This window comes from Littorina saxatilis, linkage group LG8 (genome assembly GCF_037325665.1).
Source record: "Littorina saxatilis isolate snail1 linkage group LG8, US_GU_Lsax_2.0, whole genome shotgun sequence".
NCBI lineage: Eukaryota > Metazoa > Mollusca > Gastropoda > Littorinimorpha > Littorinidae > Littorina > Littorina saxatilis.
In genome coordinates this window covers 39,405,102-39,429,262 of record NC_090252.1, presented here as the reverse complement: position 1 = coordinate 39,429,262, position 24,161 = coordinate 39,405,102, and the positions used below count along the sequence as shown (strand labels likewise).

Sequence of the window (24,161 nt, the reverse complement as noted above, 5' to 3'; positions counted from 1 at the left end):
TAGGGACTTCATTGTGTGTTATTACGACACAGCATGTCACTGTAAGTTTGAGGCGTGGATTCTATTCCTGACTTGGTGTTGACTACCCGAGTGCGAATGATCACTCTTCTAGCGGCTCAATGAGCGAAAGTGTGTGCCATTATGATAATGAAAACCTTACCGTTACGCTCTGCACAGAATCGATTACATCCTTTTTACATTTAGTCAAGTTTTGACTAAATGTTTTAACATAGAGGGGGAATCGAGACGAGGGTCGTGATGCATGTGTGTGTGTGCATATGTGTGTGTGTGTGTGTGTGTGTGTGTGTGTGTGTGTGTGTGTGTGTGCGTGTGTGTGTGTGTGTGTGTGTGTGTGTGTGTGTGTGTGTTTGTGTGTGTGTAGAGCGATTCAGAGTACACTACTAGACCGATCTTTATGAAATTTTACATTAGAGTTCCTGTGTATGATATCCCCAGACGTTTTTTTTCATTTCTTGAATAAATTTCTTTCATGACGTCATATCCGGCTTTTTGTAAAAGTTGAGGCGGGACTGTCACACCTTCATTTTTTCAATAAAATTGATTGAAATTTTGGCACAAAAATCTTCGACGAAGGCCGGATTTTGGTATTGCATTTCAGCTTGGAGGCCTAAAAATTAATTAATAACTTTTGTCATTAAAAATCCGAAAATTGTAATTAAAATTATTTTTTTATAAAACGATCCAAAATTACGTTCATCTTATTCTTCATCATTTTCTGATTTCAAAAAACATATAAATATGTTATATTCGGATTAAAAACAAGCTCTAAAAATTAAAATTATAATAATTATGATTAATATTAATTTTCCAAATAGATTTAAAAACACTTTCATCTTATTCCTTGCTGGTTCCCGATTCCAAAAACATATAGATATGATATGTTTGGATTAAAAACACGCTCAGAAAGTTAAAACGAAGACTGGTACAGAAAAGCGTGCTATGCAGCACAGCGCAACCACTACCGCGCTAACCAGGCTCGTCAATTTCACTGACTTTTGCACGAGCGGCGGACTACGGTCATTGTGACAAAATGCAGTGCATTCAGTTTCATTCTGTGAGTTCCACAGCTTGACTAAATGTAGTAATTTCGCCTCACGCGACTTGTGTTGTTATGTTACCATTCTGTCATGTCAGACAGTTTTTCTAACAAAACATATTTGCCCCAGTTTTGATTTGATTTTACCAGAACATGTCGAAAATGAAAGTGGGGAGTGTACATGTGTGTGTGTGTGTGTGTGTGTGTGTGTGTGTGTGTGTGTGTGTGTGTGTGTGTGTGTGTGTGTGTGTGTGTGTGTGTGTTGTTATGTTGCCATTCTGTCATGTCAGACAGTTTTTCTAACAAAACATATTTGCCCCAGTTTTGATTTGATTTTACCAGAACATGTCGACAATGAAAGTGGGGAGTGTACATGTGTGTGTGTGTGTGTGTGTGTGTGTGTGTGTGTGTGTGTGTGTGTGTGTGTGTGTGTGTGTGTGTGTGTGTGTGTTGTGTGTGTTGCTTTTGATGATTAAGTTCGCAGTTGGTCTTCACATCTTTTCACAATAAAGAAAACAAGAACTTCCTGTGACGAGCCGTCGTATGAATGGGCGATTGTTAATCCCTCTTTGTGTGAGTGACTGTGTGTGTGTGTGTGTGTGTGTGTGTGTGTGTGTGTGTGTGTGTGTGTGTGTGTGTGTGCGAGCGTGTGTGTGTGTGTGTGTGTGTGTGTGTGTGTGTGTCTGTGTGTGCTTGAGAGTTGTTGATCGCAGTTGCTTAGGTTCTTGTTAGTTATGCTATTCGTTCAGAGTGCAACCTACCGTCATAACAAGCACCGGTGTCCTGGTCACAGAAGTTGCTGCCCTGTCCGCCCCCACAGTTGTCGCTACAGTTCAGTTCACACTGTGCTCCGTACTGACCGGCTGGACACTGGCTGACACCAACGGGCACTTCAAACATACAAAAATCACAAGTGATCACAGACAAAATGACACACACACACACACACACACACACACACACACACACACACACACAGTGAGCAACACACACGTCCAAGAGTATTTTTAGTCCAATACAAATAATTATATGGATCTGTTCATGTCATGTTGCTACGACTTTTAGCTGTCTGGCACAAAACATCTGGATTGGTTTTTTTCGGCATCTTACCAAGTATCTGAAATTCACAAAAGGCCAGGATGTTGTCGTTTTGTGTCCGGGAAAGACGCACCACCTGTCCGTACGTCACAGAATCACACGTCACGGAGGTGTTAGGACTTCCCTGGTATGACGTCTCGTTGACACACGTTTGGTTATCCACTGTGATGGTGAACGGGCACAGATAGTCGGTCCCTGTTTCACGACAAAAGTAAGATAAACATAAAAGGAAGACTGTTGACTAATTGAGAACAATATATCATTTCAACTCACTCTCTCTCTCTCTCTCTCTCTCTCTCTCTCTCTCTCTCTCTCTCTCTCTCTCTCTCTCTCTCTCTCTCTCTCTCTATCTCTCTCTCTCTCTATCTATCTCTATCTATCTTCACAAAAAAAAACCTCTACATCCTCTCTTTGGTCCTAACCTTTTTTTGCTTTCATTAAGTCGAGTGTTTTACACTTTTTTTTCACAAGCGTAAGGGTAAGCAATTCCAAGAAAACTACCATACATATGTTAATAAAATGTCATATAATTATGAATTATTCAAAATAGCATACCCTAACGTGATGGAGCCTTTCAAATATAGACAAAGCAAAACACAGACTTTAGAAAGGAATGGAGCAGAGACGAAAACCCACCATTCTCGAGTGCCCAGACGGTGATGTTCTTGACAGGGTATGTCCTGCCTAGGTCCACTTCCCACCAGTGAGATGTGTCGTTTGGGTTTGGTCCGTATTCCCCCATTCTTGTAACGATACAGTTGTCTGCACCCTCTCTAGCTCCCGTGGTGTTACCGTTTGCGGCGTAACTGGCCGGCACACTCGTATCGTTAAAGCTGATCTGACTGTAGATCTTGTTTATCGCCACGTTCACTGCGCACAACAAACATATTCACATACACAAATGCAAGCTGCTTAAAATTGTCAGAGGGGACATGTCCCTGAAAGTATGTTTTAATGCCCACATCGGCTGGTATGTGCAAGCAATATATTTAGCTCTGCTTTGTTCGTGTCTTGGCTCAAAACAGTATAGCTGGCAACATAAAAATCTATGTCTGTGGCCTTCTAAAAATCAACAACTTAGGCTTTGTTCCCTGGAGACGGATGTTCGGCTTTAGGCATTCAGGCAATAAGCGTTAGCCTCGACCCTATTCCAGTGCCCCACTAAACAAAGACAAGCTCTTAATTCTCAATACGAGTAAAACGTAGGACATGGTAAAATTCCAAAACAAAGAGACTGCCAACGTTTTGTATACATATAGTGACCTTATATATACAACACACACACACACACACACACGCACAAACACAAACACACAAACACACACACATACACACACACACCCACACACCCACCCACACACACACACACAAACACACACACACACATACACACACACACACACACACACACACACACACACACACACACATAAGAACACACATAAGCACACACTTACATTAGTATAATATAATAATACATTGTAATACCTGTACACTCGGAAGTTTAAATGCCATTGACAAAACACATACACCATTGCAATTATATGATTGTACAGTTGGGGAGCAGCTTTGTAGAAGATTGAATAATCGCCTTGTGCACAAAAAAATTGTATCTGCCTTAGAAAACTCATTCCAAAATAAGTAACAAACATACGCAGAGGATGTAGCGATTAACTTACCGATGCATTTGCCAGTCACCTTGTCACAAATGTCGAAACAGTTGGAGTTACACGGTAAACAGGTTTTGCCGTTATACGAAGAATACCCAACTTGGCAATCTGAGAAAGACGTAGCATGAAATAAAAAATCTTAAATATAACAAGGATCTAAATTGGCATATTATGTTCAGAAACCTAATGCAGCTATAAGTACAACCTTAACACACACACACACATACACAGATGAAACACATACAGCACATACACGAAAAAAGATTCTAAAGTAGTAAATTGAATTTTGTTTTTAAATAAATACATACATAAAAATTAAAAAAAGGGAAAATAGAATTGTTTTTAATGAGGGCACTACAAATAATTGTTGAGGAAAAATTGAATAGATGATAAATAATCATAAAGGAAAAATAAAATATATATACGTTTTGTTGGGGATAAATTAAGTGTTTATTTAGGTTAAAGTTTGATTTAACTTTCAGGCATTTTTTTCTCCAATAAATTGATTGATTGTTTTATATATTAAATAATATAAATATATAATGAATAAGTTGTTGTTGATATTTTAAGATTGTAAATTAAGACATCTCCGTTTGTAAGCCCTAATATCTCAGTAGAAAAGCTGATTCCCCCCCCCCCAAAAAAAATAAAAAAAATAAACGTCTTTAATGACTTTATATCCGGTTTGTCATAAAAGTTGTGGATACCTTCTTTTCTCATCACATTGATTGACATTTTTGTGATTTTATGATTTGTTGTTGTTACTGTTTTGTTTTAGTTGATGTTAATATTTAATTGAAATACGATCAAAGGGGAAAAGACAGGCTTGGCAATCTTCCGTCTAACATTACATACGCCTTTACAGTACAATGACGTGCCGCCTTTGTCTCCGCACGGGGTATTTATTGTTCAAATCGTTTTTCACCCACCCCCCCTTTTATTTGTTTATTCCGCGACCTGTCAAAGCGGACTTTGAAGTCAAACATTGCAATTCAGCGCAGTCTTTTTTTATTTTTTTTTTATCTTATTTCTTTTATATACACATAAACACAACATAACATACAGCATACACAGAGTTTTATCAACAAAGCGCATACACACGCACGTACCTAGACAAGACACAGACGTAGACAGTAGGGTGGGTTGTTAAACAGACAGGGGACATGGAAGGGGGGGTGGGGGTGGGGGGGGGGGGGGAAACTGAGGTTGGGGGAGGGGAGAGGGGGGGGGGGGTAACTGAGGTTGGGGGAGGGGAAGGGGGTAGGTGTGGACAGTGGTCACATTTTGTCCTCCAAGTATACATGGGGTTTAGTTATAGGCGTAAAAGTACTGTATAATGTGTGTTATGAATAAATGGGTCAGGGGGTACATGTATCACATTCAAAAATGTTCATACGAAATCAATCAATACCATTATCCTTTGGCATCAATGAAAACAGTGTCTATATAAACACCAATCCTTTGCAAATTTACCATAATAATTATTTACACTAGCATTATACTTTTCGATCAAAAACCTTTGTTTAACAATTTTCACAAAAACATTTAGTGTTGGGACTGTCTTATTTAATTTGGCTCCAAATATACTTTGTTTGGCAAGAAGAATAAACAAATCAAAAACAGCATCCATATGAAAGTTGTCTAAATACCCTAAAATGACAAGCTCTTTTGACAAATTCAAATTACTGCAATGTGTGAAATTTAGGCATAACCATTCTGTGAAATCAGACCAAAAAAGCTTAACTCTTGTGCACTCCCAAAACAAATGTTCTAAGGTTTCCTCTTCCTGTGTACAAAAGCTACATAGTGATGTGTCAGAAATGTTCATCAAAAATAACAGGCGTTGAGTGGGAAAAATTCTATATTGGAACCACCTCAGGTATCTTGTGTAGTTCGCCTTATTGTCAGAAATACCTTTCTAACATTTACATCAAAATTCAATAAATTAGACCATTTTTCCATGCACTGTAGATTGCCATCATTTTTCACAAGATGGGTATATATATGTTTTACTCCACCTTTAGCTATTTGTTTCCATACAACATCATCACCAATATGAAAAACATTGTTTAAAACTGCATCCAACTTTAATCTTTTATGAAAATTCTTAACTGAGCGCATAACGCCCTCGAAAAAAAACAAAATTCAGTTGTAAATTTGGATGTTTCAATTTAAAATCGTTATATGACAAAAACCCATCGGCTCTCATCAAGTGACCGACTGTAATAATGCCGTTTTCCATCCAATTCCTGTTAAAAATAACCTTTTTATCTATGCAAATATGTACATTATAATACAGACGCTCTGAAGCAAAATCACTCAAGGAGATGGGGACACATTTGCATGCAAAATGCTTATAATGTTTGAAAACATCTCTCCAGAAAGGATTCTGAACTCTTTGCATCAATATGTTTCCAAACTCACCTCCTCTCTTGTGAATGTTATGTACAAGTGGACACAGAGCTTGTAGAAGTTTAGTTACTTTTCCTTCACTACAAAGGACTCGCTGTAACCATATGTTCAGAGCTGACAAAAAGCATTTCAAATCCACCATTTTAAGCTCCCCCTCTTCAAACGACTGATATGCTGTTGTTCTCTTTATTCTATCTTTCTTACCATCCCATAGCAATGAAAAAACAAAACTTATTCAAATCAAACAAAAACTTATCATCAGGGTCTGGTAAACTCATAAACAGATGAGTTAACTTAGACAGCGCCAATTCTTAATAATTGTTATTTTTCCAAAGGGGGTTACATTTCTTCTGGACCAGGACCTGAACAAATTCTCAATTTCTACCAATTTATGTTCATAATTAAGCGCTATAATGTCATCTAAGTTGAAAGAAAAAACAATGCCAAGAAATTCGGCACATTAGATATAAATAAGGTGACAATGGATCTCCTTGTCTGGTACCTCTTTGTACATCAAACCAAATGGAATATTTACCATTCGCAGAAACACATGATCTAATATTATTATAAAAAGTGAAAATCCATCTTTTAATGTCATCACCGCAGTTGAATTTGCACAAACATTTATCAATGAAGGACCAAGAAACGCTGTCGAAAGCTTTAACAAAGTCAATGCACATTTAAGAGGCCACGTATTTTATGCTTATTCACATAAAATAGATTATCATATAATAACCTTATGTTTTGGCCAATGTACCTTCTTTCAAGAAAGCCTGTCTGATCTTCATGGATCAAGTTTGGTAACACAGACTTTAACCGTTCAGCAATACAGGATGAAGCAATCTTATAAACTATAATACATTCAACAGTGTAATGGGTCGCCAATTTGTCAAAAAACTTTTATCCTTTCCATCCTTTGGTATACAGGTAATAACTCTCTGTCTCTGGGTGATAGACATCTCTCCCCTTTCAAAGCTACAATTCAGGGATCTCAAAAGAAAAGAACAGAGATCTTTAAAAAAGAACTTAAAAAAAACTCAGCTGTATACCCATCTGAACCAGGGATTTTGTCGTTATTAAACCGTTCAATAACTGCCATCATTTCTTGCATGGTAATTTTCCCTTCCAAACAATCTTTTTCTTCATTGGAAAGTGCTGGGTGTTCTAAGTTTTCATCAATCGATTCATTTACCAAATTTGTGTCTCTTGTGGAATACAATTCTTCATAAAAACACTTGACCTCATTACATATAAGGTCACTATCATGTATAACCCCGTTCTCAGTCTGTACAAAACACATTGCTTTCTGCACATAATTCCTTTTTTCCAGGTTACAAAAATAATTTGTATTCTTCTCACCATCACAAATCCACCTGGCACGTGATCTCACAATAATACCATCAACTCGCTTCTGCCGCACTTCACACAAATCTCGCTTCTTCTGTTCTAACAACTGTACATTACTTTCATTCACCTGATTCTCCAAACATGCAATCTCAGCAAGGATTTCTCTTTCTTTCCTATCACTTTCTCTTTTTTCATGTAAGGCGTAGGAGATACATTTACCTCTTATCTCCAGCAAAATCATTAAAAAAAATAATTGATCATTAATAATCAACACCAGGGCCTCACATCCACGTCGGACATCGGACATATGAGGATATTTTTTTCAAATGTCCTATACATTTTTCATGCAGGAGGACAAATGTCCTATTGTTTTTGTCACAAAGTGGTCAATGTCCGATTATTCCATCATTTGATCCGGACATCGTCAGTACTTCTCAATTTACAGTAGTTTGAATGCTATTTTATCGATGTATTGCAAAGTGATGTGTAGCAGACAAAATTAGACACTTTGTGCCTCTAGTACCAAAGAGTTTCCAAGGCTCGCAACTCGGAATGCTCGAAGCCAGTTGAGAGTTGCCTCCCTTCGCGCTTTCCCCGAAAATAACAAACATGCCGCATAAACGAAATCTGATCCCAGAAAAGGGACAGAAGAAATTACACTTCTAGTCCCTTCCCTCATCATCTGTCAGTAGCACGGAAACTGAGCTTCCTCCAGCCCCAGAGCAGTTAGAGCCCGATCGCCCAGGTGAGAATGTCGATGATCGCGATGGTCAAACATCGGAGCCGAAGAAAGACACTACCCCCTCCCTCACCCCCACGCGTAACTTCGTCTCAAGCTGGGCGACATCATTCCCGTGGGTGTCGCATGACCCAGAGAGGAAACTTATGTTTTGCACCTCATGTCAGCACACAGGGAAGTACAACACTTTTACCGTTGGCTGTTCGAACTTTCGCAAATCGGCCCTTACCGATCATCAAGAAACCAAAGACCATGCTGCTAGTCTAGTGTGCAAGTGCCATCTCTCCAGAGAGACAAGGAGATATTAGTTGAAACCCGACAGCTGACAAAACAAGAAAAGGGGGCAGCTGTGGCAGTCAAAGCTGCTCACTTTTTGCCAAAAACAGTATTTTTGTTCTTTTACCCTCGTGCCAAGAAACTATGTTATATGAAGTCTTATATCGCGCGCGTATCTCCAGACTCGGACTCAAGGCGCAGGGATCTATTTATCCCAGAAAAGGGACAGAACTAGTCAAGTTTAATTATATTTACGTTTTGTTACGGGAAAAAAATGTCCTATTGATTTGTTTTTGTTCAGGACAAATGTCCTATCACTTTTACATTGGCCAGGACATTTGTCCTATGCTACCTCTCATGGATGTGAGGCCATGCAACACCAAATCTTCATCCTCAATCAAGTGTATATTATTTCTGTCATAAACAGGTACAGCATATTGTAGTTTCAAATCTAATATTACTTGCTTAACTAATCTAACACATGTTATATCTTTTAACAGTGAGTTATTAAACTTCCATAGTGGTCGGTGTCTTTTTACAATGTCAGTATTAAAACATAAAGATACAGGTGAATGATCCGAATTATAACTGGGCATAATATCAACACCATTAACAATTAATCCCAATTGTTCAGATGTTAAAAAATAATCCAGTCTACTTCTTTGTACACCATTAAATCTTCGCCAGGTATATTTTCTTAAACCGGTGTGCAGACTTCTATAAATATCTACAAGATTCAACTGTTCCATCATATCTAACATCTTTTTCCTACTTCTCATTCTATACACTTTTGAAGGATGATTAGAATCAATCTTAGGATCAATTGCAATGTTCCAGTCCCCTCCAATCACAATACAGTCATTATCAAATAAAACAATATTATCCATCAGGTTTTCAAAGAACTCAGGGTGGTCACCACTGCTTGGGCCATATACATTCCCCAGAGTAAATCGTTTATTCAACATTTCTATATCAATCAAAATATATCGCCCCTCTGGATCTCTCACAACATTATGAAGTTTATATTCAAAATTATTTTTAAATAACACAGCAACTCCTCTGCTTGCAGTATTATTTCCTGCCACAATACATTCAAACCCCCATTGTGATCTGATCATATTTTCTTGTTCAATTTTCCAGTGCGTTTTCTGTAGTAAAAATACATTACCCTTGCTTGTTCTCAACAAATCAAAAACATCTTTTTACATTTAGTCAAGTTTTGACTAAATGTTTTAACATGGAGGGGGGAATCGAGACGAGGGTCGTGGTGTATGTGTGTGTGTCTGTCTGTCTGTCTGTCTGTCTCTGTGTGTGTGTAGAGCGATTCAGACCAAACTACTGGACCGATCTTTATGAAATTTGACATGAGAGTTCTTGGGTATGATATCCCCGAACGTTTTTTTCCTTTTTTACATTTAGTCAAGTTTTGACTAAATGTTTTAACGTAGAGGGGGAATCGAGACGAGGGTCGTGGTGAATGTGCGTGCGTGCGTGCGTGTGTGCGTGTGTGTGTGTGTGTCTGTGTGTGTGTAGAGCGATTCAGACTAAACTACTGGACCGATCTTTATGAAATTTGACATGAGAGTTCCTGGGTATAAAATCCCCGAACGTTTTTTTCATTTTTTTGATAAATGTCTTTGATGACGTCATATCCGGCTTTTCGTGAAAGTTGAGGCGGCACTGTCACGCCCTCATTTTTCAACCAAATTGGTTGAAATTTTGGTCAAGTAATGTTCGACGAAGCCCGGACTTCGGTATTGCATTTCAGCTTGGTGGCTTAAAAATTAATTAATGACTTTGGTCATTAAACATCTAAAAATTGTAAAAAAAAAAATAAAAATTTATAAAACGATCCAAATTTACGTTCATCTTATTCTCCATCATTTTCTGATTCCAAAAACATATAAATATGTTATATTTGGATTAAAAACAAGCTCTGGAAATTAAATATATAAAAATTATTATCAAACTTAAATTGTCGAAATCAATTTAATAACACTTTCATCTTATTCCTTGTCGGTTCCTGATTCCAAAAACATATAGATATAATATGTTTGGATTAAAAACACGCTCAGAAAGTTAAAACAAAGAGAGGTACAGAAAAGCGTGCTATCCTTCTTAGCGCAACTACTACCCCGCTCTTCTTGTCAATTTCACTGCCTTTGCCATGAGCGGTGGACTGACGATGCTACGAGTATACGGTCTTGCTGAAAAATGGCATTGCGTTCAGTTTCATTCTGTGAGTTCGACAGCTACTTGACTAAATATTGTATTTTCGCCTTACGCGACTTGTTTAATAAATGTCTTTGATGACGTCAAATCCGGCTTTTAAGTTGAGGCGGCACTGTTACGTTCTCATTTTTCAACCAAATTGGTTGAAATTTTGGTCAAGTAATCTTCGACAAAGCCCGGACTTTGGTATTGCATTTCCGCGTGGTGGCTTAAAAATTAATTAATGACTTTGGTCATTAAAAATCTAAAAATTGTAAAAGAATTTATATTTTTCTAACACGATCCAAATTTACGTGTATCTTATTCTTCATCATTTTCTAATTCCCCAAAACATATAAATATGTTATATTTGGATTAAAACCAAGCTCTGAAAATTAAAAATATAAAAATTATTATCAAAAATAAGTTTTTGAAATTAATTTAAAAACACTTTTATCGTATTTCTTGTCGGTTCCTGATTCCAGAAACAAAAAGGTATGATATGTTTGGATTAAACACACGCTCAGAAAGTTAAAACGAAGAGAGGTACAGAAAAGCGTGCTATCCTTCTCAGCGCAACTACTACCCCGCTCTTCTTTTCAATTTCACTGCCTTTGCCATGAGCGGTGGACTGACGATGCTACGAGAATACGGTCTTGCTGCGTTGCATTGCGTTCAGTTTCATTCTGTGAGTTCGACAGCTACTTGACTAAATGTTGTATTTTCGCCTTACGCGACTTGTTTCTTTCTAAAAATCTCCTAAACCATTTACATTAAAAGTAACAATATTCAATAATTCACACATAGCCATCTTCAAATGTAATTTCCATTTCATACAAGACTGTACATTCGATGCAAATCAAACACAAACATGTCAACTTGCATGCTGGACAAATTCGACAACACACCTGACATACCAAACTGTCAACACGGACAACAACACTTCGAGTAACTTCCAATGCATATATAGAAACACTAGATGAATACCCGCTTCGCCAGATACGGCTTAGCCGGGAAGAAGTCGAGCCGAATACCCGGCTGCGACGGGGACCCGGCGCACCGCACGAAGGAAGGGAGATAAACGCACAAAACACTGGAGAAGATAAGGAAGAGTAATACCCGGCTTCGCCGGGACAGTGAACTTCTAAAAATAGTATAACGGGAATATGGATTGAGCGTTGTCGACAGTGACCTTCTTTAAAATAGAAACGGGAATATGGGTTGACGCCATACGAAGGAAGGGAGATAAAAGCAAAACAATGGAGAAGATAAGGAAGAGTTACTGGGAATGGATCTGGGAAGATGAACAGAAAAACCAAAATCGGTTCAGCGCTGCGCGCTGAGAGCACGTGTTGAAAATTCTCATCGATCAGGTTGTGTCCGGGGTCTACCTGAATACGCCCACCAAATTTGAAGCAGATCCATCGAGAACTTTGGCCGTGCATCGCGAACACACACAGAGACAGACACACAGACACACAGACACTAGTCGTATATATATATATATGGACTAGATGAATACCCGCTTCGCCGGGAAGAAGTCGAGCCGAATACCCGCCTGTGCCGGGGACCCAGCTGTGCCGGGTGTACGCCGGCTTTGCCGGCGCACCGCACGGAGGAAGGGAGATAAACGCGGCTGAAAACACTGGAGAAGATAAGGAAGAGTTACTGGGAATGGATCCAGAGAAAAATCAAAATCGGTTCAGCGCTGCGCGCTGAGAGCACGTGTTGAAATATCTCATCGATGAGGTTGTGTCCGGGGTGTAGCTGAATACGGTCTCCAAATTTCAAAAAGATCGACCGAGAACTTTGGCCGTGCATTGCGAACAGACACACAGACACACAGACACTAGTCGTATATATATATAGAAGCACTGCATTCGAGTTGATTTGTGGTGCTGCAGGTGAATATTTACATCGTGTGCATGATTCCGACATAGCAAGGAATATATCACGGAATGAACAGGTACAGTTTTGTTGTGACCACCGTCTTACATACACAAGGGGCAGGAAGGGGGAAGTAGTGGGGGGGGGGGGGGGGGGGGGGACTGACACAACACAGCAGGGGAAACGACACACAGACTGGTTGCAACGACAACAAACAACACGCACCATACACACACATCTATACATATACATACTGTAAGTACTCAGCGCTCTCTCGTAACCAGTTTATATCCATTCAGCGCAGTCTCAGAGTGCATGTTTGTGACACACTGTCTGTTTCCGGACGTCACTTCTGCGTTGATTATAAGCTTGAAAAAAAAAAAAAATTAAAGCACATAATTACACCATTGCACATGTATTACCTGTACAGTCTGGGAGTGTGAAGTTATCGCTGCAGGCTGTGCACGTCCCGTTCTGTTCACACTGTGTACACCGGACAGAAAGGGATGAGCATGGTGACTTGCACTGGTCTCCGTGATAGCCTGGCTTGCAGTCTGTTAACATTGTAATCAGCAAGGAGTGAAAGTGGGAATGCAAGTATGCACATGCAACAGGTATCAAATTTCCTTAGGACACTTTTAATGCGGTTAGACTTACGTGTGTTGCTATTTATTTGGACTCATCACTGCGTCAATTTACATCCCATACAGGGCATCGAGGCCTGATCCGGAAGTCTGTTTTCAATGGGTGTGTTTCGTGCATCCGAGCTTGAAAGTAGTCCGATCATGTGATGTTGTATTTCTGAGCTTCTGTTGTAATCTGTGCTCGCACCTTATATTGAGTTCACACGTACTGACACTTTTGCCAAACATGTCATATTTTGGACACAAATATTGCAATTTATTGTCGAACATTTGACGTCCGGAGTTCAATAGTCGGTCTCCTGGCAAAACAGTTTTGTGTCGCGCGACATTTCAGTGCTGTCGTTCACAATTGGAGATCGTTTATGGTGGCCTGGCGTAAACTAAAAAGAAATGTTCTTGCAGCACGTACGCAGGGTTCCACACAGGCTCTGAGGTCAAGGGTATTCATACCCTTTCACCAAAAAAGTAAAGGGTTTTCATACCCTTTCCTGATTGATCAAAGGGTATGGCATGTTGTCGGCGACTCGGTGTATTGCTTTGCTGTTTTACCAGGTTCTTGCATGTGCATGATGTCAATGTGTGCAAATTGCATTGTCAATTTGAGAGTGCTTTGAATAAAGGAAATAATTTATGACCATTGTGAAATGTCATATGTGTAAATTCTTGCTTGTAGTATTACAATAAGTGAATAACACTTACACATTTACAGCAATTACCGGGGTATCAAAACACTAGTCAGAGGCTGAGAGCTTTCACAAAATGAACAAGTAAACTGGCTTGAAATTCTGAACAGTAAACTTTTATTAATAACCCAGAACCCAGCCACCAACTGACAATTATGAGTTCAACAGTGCAGTGCCACACAGTTTTTTCCCCCACAAATTCAGGGTAATGCTATGAAAAGTCAGTTCAGTTCCACAACAACAAGAACATTATTATGAGTATCAATAAGTTTGAAATTATTTGCCTGTTCAGTTGTTGGTTACAAATTAACAACACACCTATCAAGTGCCTGTTGAAATTCACATCTGCAACACACTTGTGACTGTGTCTCTCCACAACAACAGTTCAATCTAAGTTCCAACACACTAAAGCGTGGCATCATTGAAAGGGCGTTGCAACTGTAGGCCTATGGCTCTAATATTACTCTGCAACTCAGTCTTTAGGTGAAGTCTTGGTGTTTTGCTTTGCAAGTCACAGCCACTGTCAACAGATTTCCTTTTCCTCATGGCTCCGTGCACTTGCAATGCCCTTCCAGTGATGTCACGCTTTAGGTCAGTGCCTACGTGTTTAATCATCATTTTGTTGGCCAGTCTCTCCACTGAGAGTCGGTTCCTTAGCTTTGACTTCCCCCGGTTCTGTTGACTAAAGCCTCTCTCACAGGGTACAGAAGTGATTGGAATGGTCAAGAGAATTTCACCAAGCATGCTAAAATCAGGTATCGCAAACGTCCAAGTTCGTTGTTTTGGATCAACTGCAGCAGGCTTTCTTGGTCTTGGCATTTTCAAACAAAAAGTCAGTGACAAAACTGATCGTCTGCAAACTTGCACGCTCGCGGTCTTCGCGGAACCAACAGAACCGAAAATAGCGGAACTCGAGCGTCGCATAACCAGTTGTACCGTTTGTAAAACGATCAAAGTCATACCTTTTTGCCTTTTAAGTCGTACGTTATTATACCTCTTGGCAAAATAATTGTTACTTACCGACACCCTTTCAAAGAGCGTCTCGTACGTAATTTGGGGGGTCAGAGGGTATAATACCTCCAATTTTACGTGATGTGGAACCCTGGTACGTACTGATAAGGATACAGAAAGTGAATGTTTCTTGTAGGAGTTGTCATTATCGCTCATTCTTTATCGTTCACAATCATTGTTGCTTGTCGCTTGTAGATCTCACAAGCAGAAACACTCTGCAGACGACAGAAATGTCACAGCTTTCAAAGTGTTATTTCTTAGGAGCATTTTGGTTGTAAGTGGACGAAATGAAAGAAATATCTTTTTTTTCCAGATCCACGATGAGGAATATAGGTGGTATGAAATCAATGTTATTGGACTTGAGATTTTGTTTCGAACCGGTGAACAACCTCCTTTTCCTTGGAGCGCAATGTTTGTTTCCGCGCATTGGTATATGAAGATTCCTACGCAGCTACAAATTAAAGAGTTTTGCGCATGCTCAGATGTTAACACAATGGTTTAGCTATCCAAAGCGAATGCTCAGATGATCACACAATGGTTTCTCCGGATTACAAAGCTTTATACCACCTTTCACCTCATTATGGAAATTACAAATGACGCGTCTGACCATAAAGGAACATAAATTGCAATCAAAGAGTGTACTAATAACAGGTATCTAATGATGATTTGTAATCGTAGTTATAGAGCTCTATTGTATATGAATTCTTATATCGCCGCGTATCTCCAGACTCGGACTCAAGGCGCAGGGATCTATTTATGCCGTGTGAGATGGATTTTTTTACACAATACATCACGCATTCACATCGACCAGCAGATCGCAGCCATTTCGGCGCATATCCTACTTTTCACGGGTATTTTGGTGGACATTTTTATCTATGCCTATACAATTTTGCCAGGAAAGACCCTTTTGTCAATCGTGGGATCTTTAACGTGCACACCTCAATGTAGTGTACACGAAGGGACCTCGGTTTTTCGTCTCATCCGAAAGACTAGCACTTGAACCCACCACCTAGGTTAGGAAAGGGGTGAGAAAATTGCTAACGCCCTGACCATGGGTCGAACTCGCAACCTCTCGCTTCCGAGCGCAAGTGCATTACCACTCGGCCACCCAGTCCTAACTATATAACTACAATAACATATCAAAATCAGAAATAACTTTGTGGAGTTTTTCATGGGCTGTGAAAGAGTTGTGCCAATTGAATCTGAAGCAGGAAACCATGATGTTGAAGTGAAAATGAGTGTCTGTGTATATTTGTTTTTGAAAGAAAAACATGTAAGAAAGTGAACACGCAGATTGAGATACTAAAAGAAATAAATTCAATCATTGTTTTACAAGAAATTCAAAGACTTTAAATTACAGTTCCTATATTGTAGCCTCATGTTTTAATGGACAAAAAGCAGGTCACCAGACCATATGAACCGACCATCTCCCCCAAGGACGGGTGTTAATGAAAACACAGTCGCATGGTGCGATAGTCTGGCATCAATTAAGCCACTATTTAACTTTCAAGAGCATCTGAACATTAGTGCAGTTTTTGTGTGTTTTTATTCTGTTTGTATGTGTGCTTTGTAACAGTTCATACACTGTTCGCTTCTTCCTAGCGCGTTTGACCCTAAACTCCGTGTCCATAACATTGCTTGACAGACTGAAACAACGATTTCACGTATCGACTCACCATTACATCTGCCGGTGACTTTATCACAAGCGTCGAAACAGTTCAAGCTGCATTGTAGACAGGCATTGCCATTGCCATTGTACGTAGAGTATCCATCCTGGCAAACTGAAATGGACGTAGCATGAAAGCAAATCTCTTGATAAAAATATTACATTTAGGAACGGCATGTGTTAGGTAGCATTTGTACGGATGCGTAACATCTAATACCAGAATACACCGAATGTAGTTTACACCAAGCCGTTTATTTCGTGTGTAACTCGCTTGGCATCAAAGACAAAAGAAACAATTCAAAACGATGCAAATATTAAATTCATGAACACAAGTATCTTGAGTTGTGTTGAACAGAAAATAAACAGTAGTGAGAAATACGACGACGACAAAACAACATACATACGACACAATATTTTATACACGAGGATGAAGGTCGCTTGTTCCTACAATGCTTGGTAATCTCTTAGGTGCCAGTGGGCTGATGTGCACGAATCGAAAGTGGGTGAGAGAACAAACCGCGGGGTCTGATTGGTTGAAATCACAACAAATCTCAATTTCAACCAGTCTAACACCGCGGCTGGCTCCCACTCGGTTGGTATCTTTCTTGCGGTGCACCTCGGCCCAATAGACTAGTCCAGCATAACTCTCACTTATTCTATTCAACATGTCGTATGCAACGACTACAAAAACAATGTTCACACACACACACACACACACACACACACACACACACACACACACACACACACACAAATCACCTGTACAGTCGGGGAGTGTGAAGTTACCAATGCAGGATGTACACGTCCCGTTTCGTTCACATTCTGTACACCGGATAACTGTGTCATGGCATGGCAACCTGCACTGGTCTCCGCTAAAGCCTGGCTTGCAGCCTGTTAACATTGTTGTTAAGCTAATTTATTCCCCCCTCTGCTTCTTTACCTCTGTAAACTTGTAGGGGTAGTTATTTTTCGATAATGACCCAGCAACCAAACAAATAACGACCCAGCAACAGCCTGAATCCTCGATAGTGCAATGGGTTGAGAAGCTGTTCTGTTTCGGTACTACTTTTTGCGACTGAAAAGTTCCGGACGCTCTAATGTACGAAGTATACATCTCTGGAGCAAACAATACAAACATACCGCATTTAAATTAACAACTACAGGCCTGAACACATGAATCTCCATATAAAATCCATGAGTTCGGTTGTTTTCTGAATCTAGATCAGACGTTCATCACAAGCAATTTCCCAAGGCAAGTAACTCATACTTTGTCTAGCGACAAGAGTAGTTCCCCTTCTTTTCACTCAGTTTCTTCGACAACAGACTGCAATCCGACGGTCAGTTTTCAACAATATTTCATTTAATAAACAGATCACACGCAACCAAATGCACACATCTCATCAATTTAAACAACATAAAGCGGTTTCATACACTATTTTCCCCAGAAAACTTAACTTCATACAGTTTTTAACGTTGGAACACGGGTGCAAAAGTTCGTCTGCTAGTCCCATTTGACCAAAGAACATTATCCTAACCGATACCAAAACATATACAGAACACACAATATCTGCCTTTGCCGCCACAGCAGAATAACAGCATATCTGTGTACTTGATTTTAGTCCAAAATAGGAAAACTGACAAGAAGTGTTAACAGAATGGAATGATTTGCACGGAACTATACAACCGCGCATTAATCGATCGCCTGCGCAGGTTGACTGGTTGAGTGAATAGGATTCGATCAAACTTTCGCAAAAAACCTCCTCTTTTCTTTGAATAACTGAAGAAAGGAGGAATAAAGAGGTTACACACCTCGTCTCAGTGATTATCAAAAATAATGGTCTCAGTTCGCGGTCAGGATAAAGCTCGCTAAAGCTCGCATTTTTCATGATCCGCTAACTTCGACCATTATTTTTGATAATCACTGAGACTCGGCATGTAACCTCTACGTATACAACCGCAGCATCGTTGTCTAAACGTAAGAATTTTAAGCAGCAATTACACATTTTGTCAACCCTTTATTGACCCTTTATCAAAGATTGTTAAGGGGGCTCGTTTTCTCAATTTATAGAGCTGGACTTGTGACCCCCGTGTCTCAACTGAATGCTCGTGTTCTTCTTCTTCTGCGCTCATGGGCTGAAGCTCCCACATACATTTGTGTTTAATGCACAAATGGGTTTGTACGTGTATGACCGTTTTAACCTCGCCATTTAGGCAGCCATACAGAGCTTTCTGGTGAAGCACGCTAGATTTTGTGTGTGCTTCTATAACATCGGCCTCCAGTGCGGAAGTTCATAACCGAGCCTGGCGGATTAAGGGTGGGGATTTTTCAGATCTCAGACGTCAACTTATGTGCAGACCTGCTAATGCCTTATCCCCCATCGTGTGTGCACGAAAGCACAAGACCAACATTTTAATGAGCACGGAAAAGATCATCTTATCAATGTCAAATTACGCTGGATTATAGAAACACACACACACACACACACACACACACACACAGACACACACACACACACGCCACTCACACGCACACACACACGCGCCACACACACACATGCACACACACACACACACACGCCACACACACACACACACACACACACCACACACACGCGCCACACACACACACACACACACCACACACACGCGCCACACACACACACACACATGCACACACACACACACACACACACGCGCCACACACACACACGCGCCACACACACACATACACACACACACACACGCGCCACACACACACACACACACATGCTCACACACACACACACACACACACACACACACACACACACACTTCTTTGCATACACCCGTGAAACCCCCTCGGCCGAATTGACCGCAAAAATGTACCAATCAGTATGACTAAAATAAAACGAAAAGAGACAAAAAGTATCCACCCACCGTCACATTTGCCCGTGAATTTGTCACATGAGTTTAAACAGTTAATTGTTGTGCAGGGAAGACAGTAAGTGTCAACACTTAATTGCGGGAAGTATCCATCCTGGCAAACTGAAATTGGAGTAGTGTGGAAGTTTTACTCTAAAACATAACAATAATCCAGTTAAATAATATTTGTAGAGATACCAAGCAGAAGCTCAATGCAAAAAAAAAAAAACAAGTCGCGTAAGGCGAAAATACAACATTTAGTCAAGTAGCTGTTGAACTCACAGAATGAAACTGAACGCAATGCAACGCAGCAAGACCGTATACTCGTAGCATCGTCAGTCCACCGCTCACGGCAAAGGCAGTGAAATTGACAAGAAGAGCGGGGTAGTAGTTGCGCTGAGAACGATAGCGCGCTTTTCTGTACCTCTCTTCGTTTTAACTTTCTGAGCGTGTTTTTAATCCAAACATATCATATCTATATGTTTTTGGAATCAGGAACCGACAAGGAATAAGATGAAAGTGTTTTTAAATTGATTTCGAAAATTTAATTTTGATAATAATTTTTATATATTTAATTTTCAGAGCTTGTTTTTAATCCAAATATAACATATTTATATGTTTTTGGAATCAGCAAATGATGGAGAATAAGATGAACGTAAATTGGAATCGTTTTATATAAAAACATTTTTTTTTTTACAATTTTCCGATTTTTAATGAGCAAAGTCATTAATTAATTTTTAAGCCACCAAGCTGAAATGCAATACCGAAGTCCGGGCTTCGTCGAAGATTACTTGACCAAAATTTGAACCAATTTGGTTGAAAAATGAGAGCGTGACAGTGCCGCCTCAACTTTCACGAAAAGCCGGATATGACGTCATCAAAGACATTTATCAAAAAAATGAAAAAAGCGTTCGGTGATATCAATCCCAGGAACTATCATGTAAAATTTCATAAAGATCGGTCCAGTAGTTTTGTCTGAATCGCTCTACACACACACACACACACAGACAGACAGACACACACACACACACACACATACACCACGACCCTCGTCTCGATTCCCCCCTCTACGTTAAAATATTTAGTCAAAACTTGACTAAATATAAAAACAAGTCGCGTAAGGCGAAATTACTACGTTTAGTCAAGCTGTGGAACTCACAGAATGAAACTGAACGCACTGCATTTTTTTACAATGACCGTAGTCCGCTGATCGTGCAAACCGCAGTGAAACTGACGAGCCTGTTTAGCGCGGTAGTGGTTTCGCTGTGATGCATAGCACGCTTTGTGAACACGCCAGCCAAGGACGACTACCAAAGGAATAGGCTTTCGTAAACATGCCAATATCAAAGTAGTCACACCCCATACTTTCACCATTCTGAACAAACATTCTTAAACCAGAAGTCCAAACACATTATTTGCGGTTCAGTCCACGTAGAGTGAAATAATATTCAAATAGAACCTTTCAAAGAAAAGCAAATTAAATTGAAATAGTGAATAATAAACAAAAGTTATGACGTAAAACAGGAAAAACGAATGATGCAACATTCGGATACTGATAAATAAGGTTAATGGGCCAGGGGATTACTGCCCTTGACCTACCTTTTTGGGTCAAAACAGGCCACAAACACTTCTCTTTGAAAGCACAACAAGAAGTGTTGACCCACCTCTCTTCGTTTTAACTTTCTAAGCGTGTTTTAAATTCAAACATATCATATCTATATGTTTTTGGAATCAGGAACCGACAAGGAATAAGATGTTTTAAAATCGATTTCGGACATTTAATTTTGATCATAATTTTTATATTTTTATTTTTCAGAGCTTGTTTTCAATCCGAATATAACATGTTTATATGTTTTTGGAATCAGAAAATAATGAAGAATAAGATGAACGTAAATTTGGATCGTTTTATACAAATAAATGTAATTACAATTTTCAGATTTTTAATGACCAAAGTCATTAATTAATTTTTAAGCCACCAAGCTGAAATGCAATACCGAAGTCCGGCCTTTGTCGAAGATTGCTTTACAAAAATGTCAATCAATGTGATTGAAAAATGAGGGTGTGACAGTGCCGCCTCAACTTTTACAAGAAAGCCGGATATGACGTCATCAATTTACGGAAAAAAATGAAAAAAACGTCCGGGGATATCATACCCAGGAACTCTAATATAAAATGTCATAAAGATCGGTCCAGTAGTTTACTCTGAATCACTCTACACACACACACACACAGACAGGCAGACACACACACACACAGACACACATACACCACGACCCTCAGTCGTCTCGATTCCCCCTCTATGTTAAAACATATAGTCAAAACTTGACTAAATGTAAACAAGTCGCGTAAGGCGAAAATACAATATTTAGTCAAGTAGCTGCCATTTTTCAGCAAGACCGTATACTCGTAGCATCGTCAGTCCACCGCTCATGGCAAAGGCAGTGAAATTGACAAGAAGAGCGGGGTAGTAGTTGCGCTAAGAAGGATAGCACGCTTTTCTGTACCTCTCTTTGTTTTAACTTTCTGAGCGTGTTTTTAATCCAAACATATCATATCTATATGTTTTTGGAATCAGGAACCGACAAGGAATAAGATGAAAGTGTTTTTAAATTGATTTCGACAATTTAATTTTGATAATAATTTTTATATATTTAATTTTCAGAGCTTGTTGTTAATCCGAATATAACATATTTATATGTTTTTGGAATCAGCAAATGATGGAGAATAAGATAAACGTAAATTTGGATCGTTTTATAAATTTTTATTTTTTTTTACAATTTTCCGATTTTTAATGACCAAAGTCATTAATTAATTTTTAAGCCACCAAGCTGAAATGCAATGCCGAACCCCGGGCTTCGTCGAAGATTACTTGACCAAAATTTCAACCAATTTGGTTGAAAAATGAGGGCGTGACAGTGCCGCCTCAACTTTCACGAAAAGCCGGATATGACGTCATCAAAGACATTTATCAAAAAAATGAAAAAAACGTTCGGGGATTTCATACCCAGGAACTCTCATGTCAAATTTCATAAAGATCGGTCCAGTAGTTTAGTCTGAATCGCTCTACACACACACACACACGCACACACACACGCACACACGCACATACACCACGACCCTCGTTTCGATTCCCCCTCGATGTTAAAATATTTAGTCAAAACTTGACTAAATATAAAAAGGAGAAAAAACCAACAACGATGAAATGTTGGGCAATTCTTTGTTATGTAATATAAATCAAACTTTTTTTTGCACAAAATAACGTTGCGAGAAGACGCGTTGGCTATTCAGCTGAAAAAAAATGCCAACACCGACGCAAAACAAACACCGCGACAACTATGGTTTAAACAGTCACACACACACACACACACACACACACACACACACACACACACACACACACACACCTGTACACGTGGGAGGTACAAAGGCACCAGTGCAGGATATGCATGTACCGTCCTGGGCACACTGTGCACACCGTGAATTGCTTGATGAGCATCGTGATGTGCACTGGTCCCCGTAGAAACCATTTTCGCAGCCTGCGAACAGCAAAAGTATAACCAACGATAAACATTGAGGCCCCCCTAATTATTGCTAAGTATACTCAGAATACATTGAGATGCAAAACCAATGGTTTACTTAAAAGTGTTCTTATAAGGACAAGGAAAAGGACAAGGATAAGATTTAATATAGTCCTATGAAGTTACCCTCATTCAAATTCGGGCTGCTTTCTTCCACACACACACACACACACACACACACACACACACACACACACACACACACACACACACACACACACACACACACCCGCGCGAAAACACGCACACACAGACATACGTAGACCCATAGATACGCACACACACACACACACACACACACACACACACACACACACACACACACACACACACACACACACACACACACACACACACACACACACACACACACACACGATGATTGACAGACTAAACGAAGACAACGAATACTAATTATATTCACTGACCTATGCAAATGCCAGTGACTCTATCACACTCTCCGTCTCGGCAGTCAGAACTGCACGGTTGACAAGTATTGCCGTTGAACGTGGAGTATTTATCCACGCATTCTGAAATGGACGCAGCGAGAAATTAATTATTGTAAGTTATTTGTATAACGTGTATGTATTGATCGACTTTATTTTGAAACTAGATGTTTACCCGCTTCGCCGGGTACCGGCTTCGCCGGGGAGAAGTAGAGCCGAATACCAGGCTGCGCCTGGGACCCGGCTTTGCCGGGTGTACGCCGGCTTCGCCGGCGCACGAAGGAAAGGAGATAAACGCGCAAAACACTGGAGACCTTCTAAAAATAGTAACGTGCAGTGACCTTCTAAAAGTAACGTAGTAACGGGAATAAGGATTGACGCCACACGGAGGAAGGGAGATAATCGCGGCTGAAAACACTGGAGAAGATAAGGAAGAGTTACTGGTAGTGGATCCCGACAACAAAAACAAAAACACAAAAAAATCGGTTCAGCGCGCACATATGTCATCGGTGAGGTTGTGTCCGGGGTGTAGCT

The 24,161-nt window shown here is 39.8% G+C and overlaps 1 protein-coding gene across 1 annotated transcript in view; it reads right to left on the bottom strand.

Moving 5' to 3' along the window:
* LOC138974642 (multiple epidermal growth factor-like domains protein 11) overlaps window positions 1-24,161 on the bottom strand; it is a 56,713-nt gene that overhangs the window by 2,458 nt on the left and 30,094 nt on the right. The window contains exons 4-8 of the mRNA XM_070347367.1: window positions 23,610-23,711; window positions 23,056-23,139; window positions 2,792-3,025; window positions 2,168-2,350; window positions 1,819-1,947 (exon numbers count right to left, since the gene is read on the bottom strand). Coding sequence (XP_070203468.1) covers window positions 1,819-1,947; window positions 2,168-2,350; window positions 2,792-3,025; window positions 23,056-23,139; window positions 23,610-23,711 — 732 coding nt within the window. The remainder of the gene's footprint in view (window positions 1-1,818; window positions 1,948-2,167; window positions 2,351-2,791; window positions 3,026-23,055; window positions 23,140-23,609; window positions 23,712-24,161) is intronic.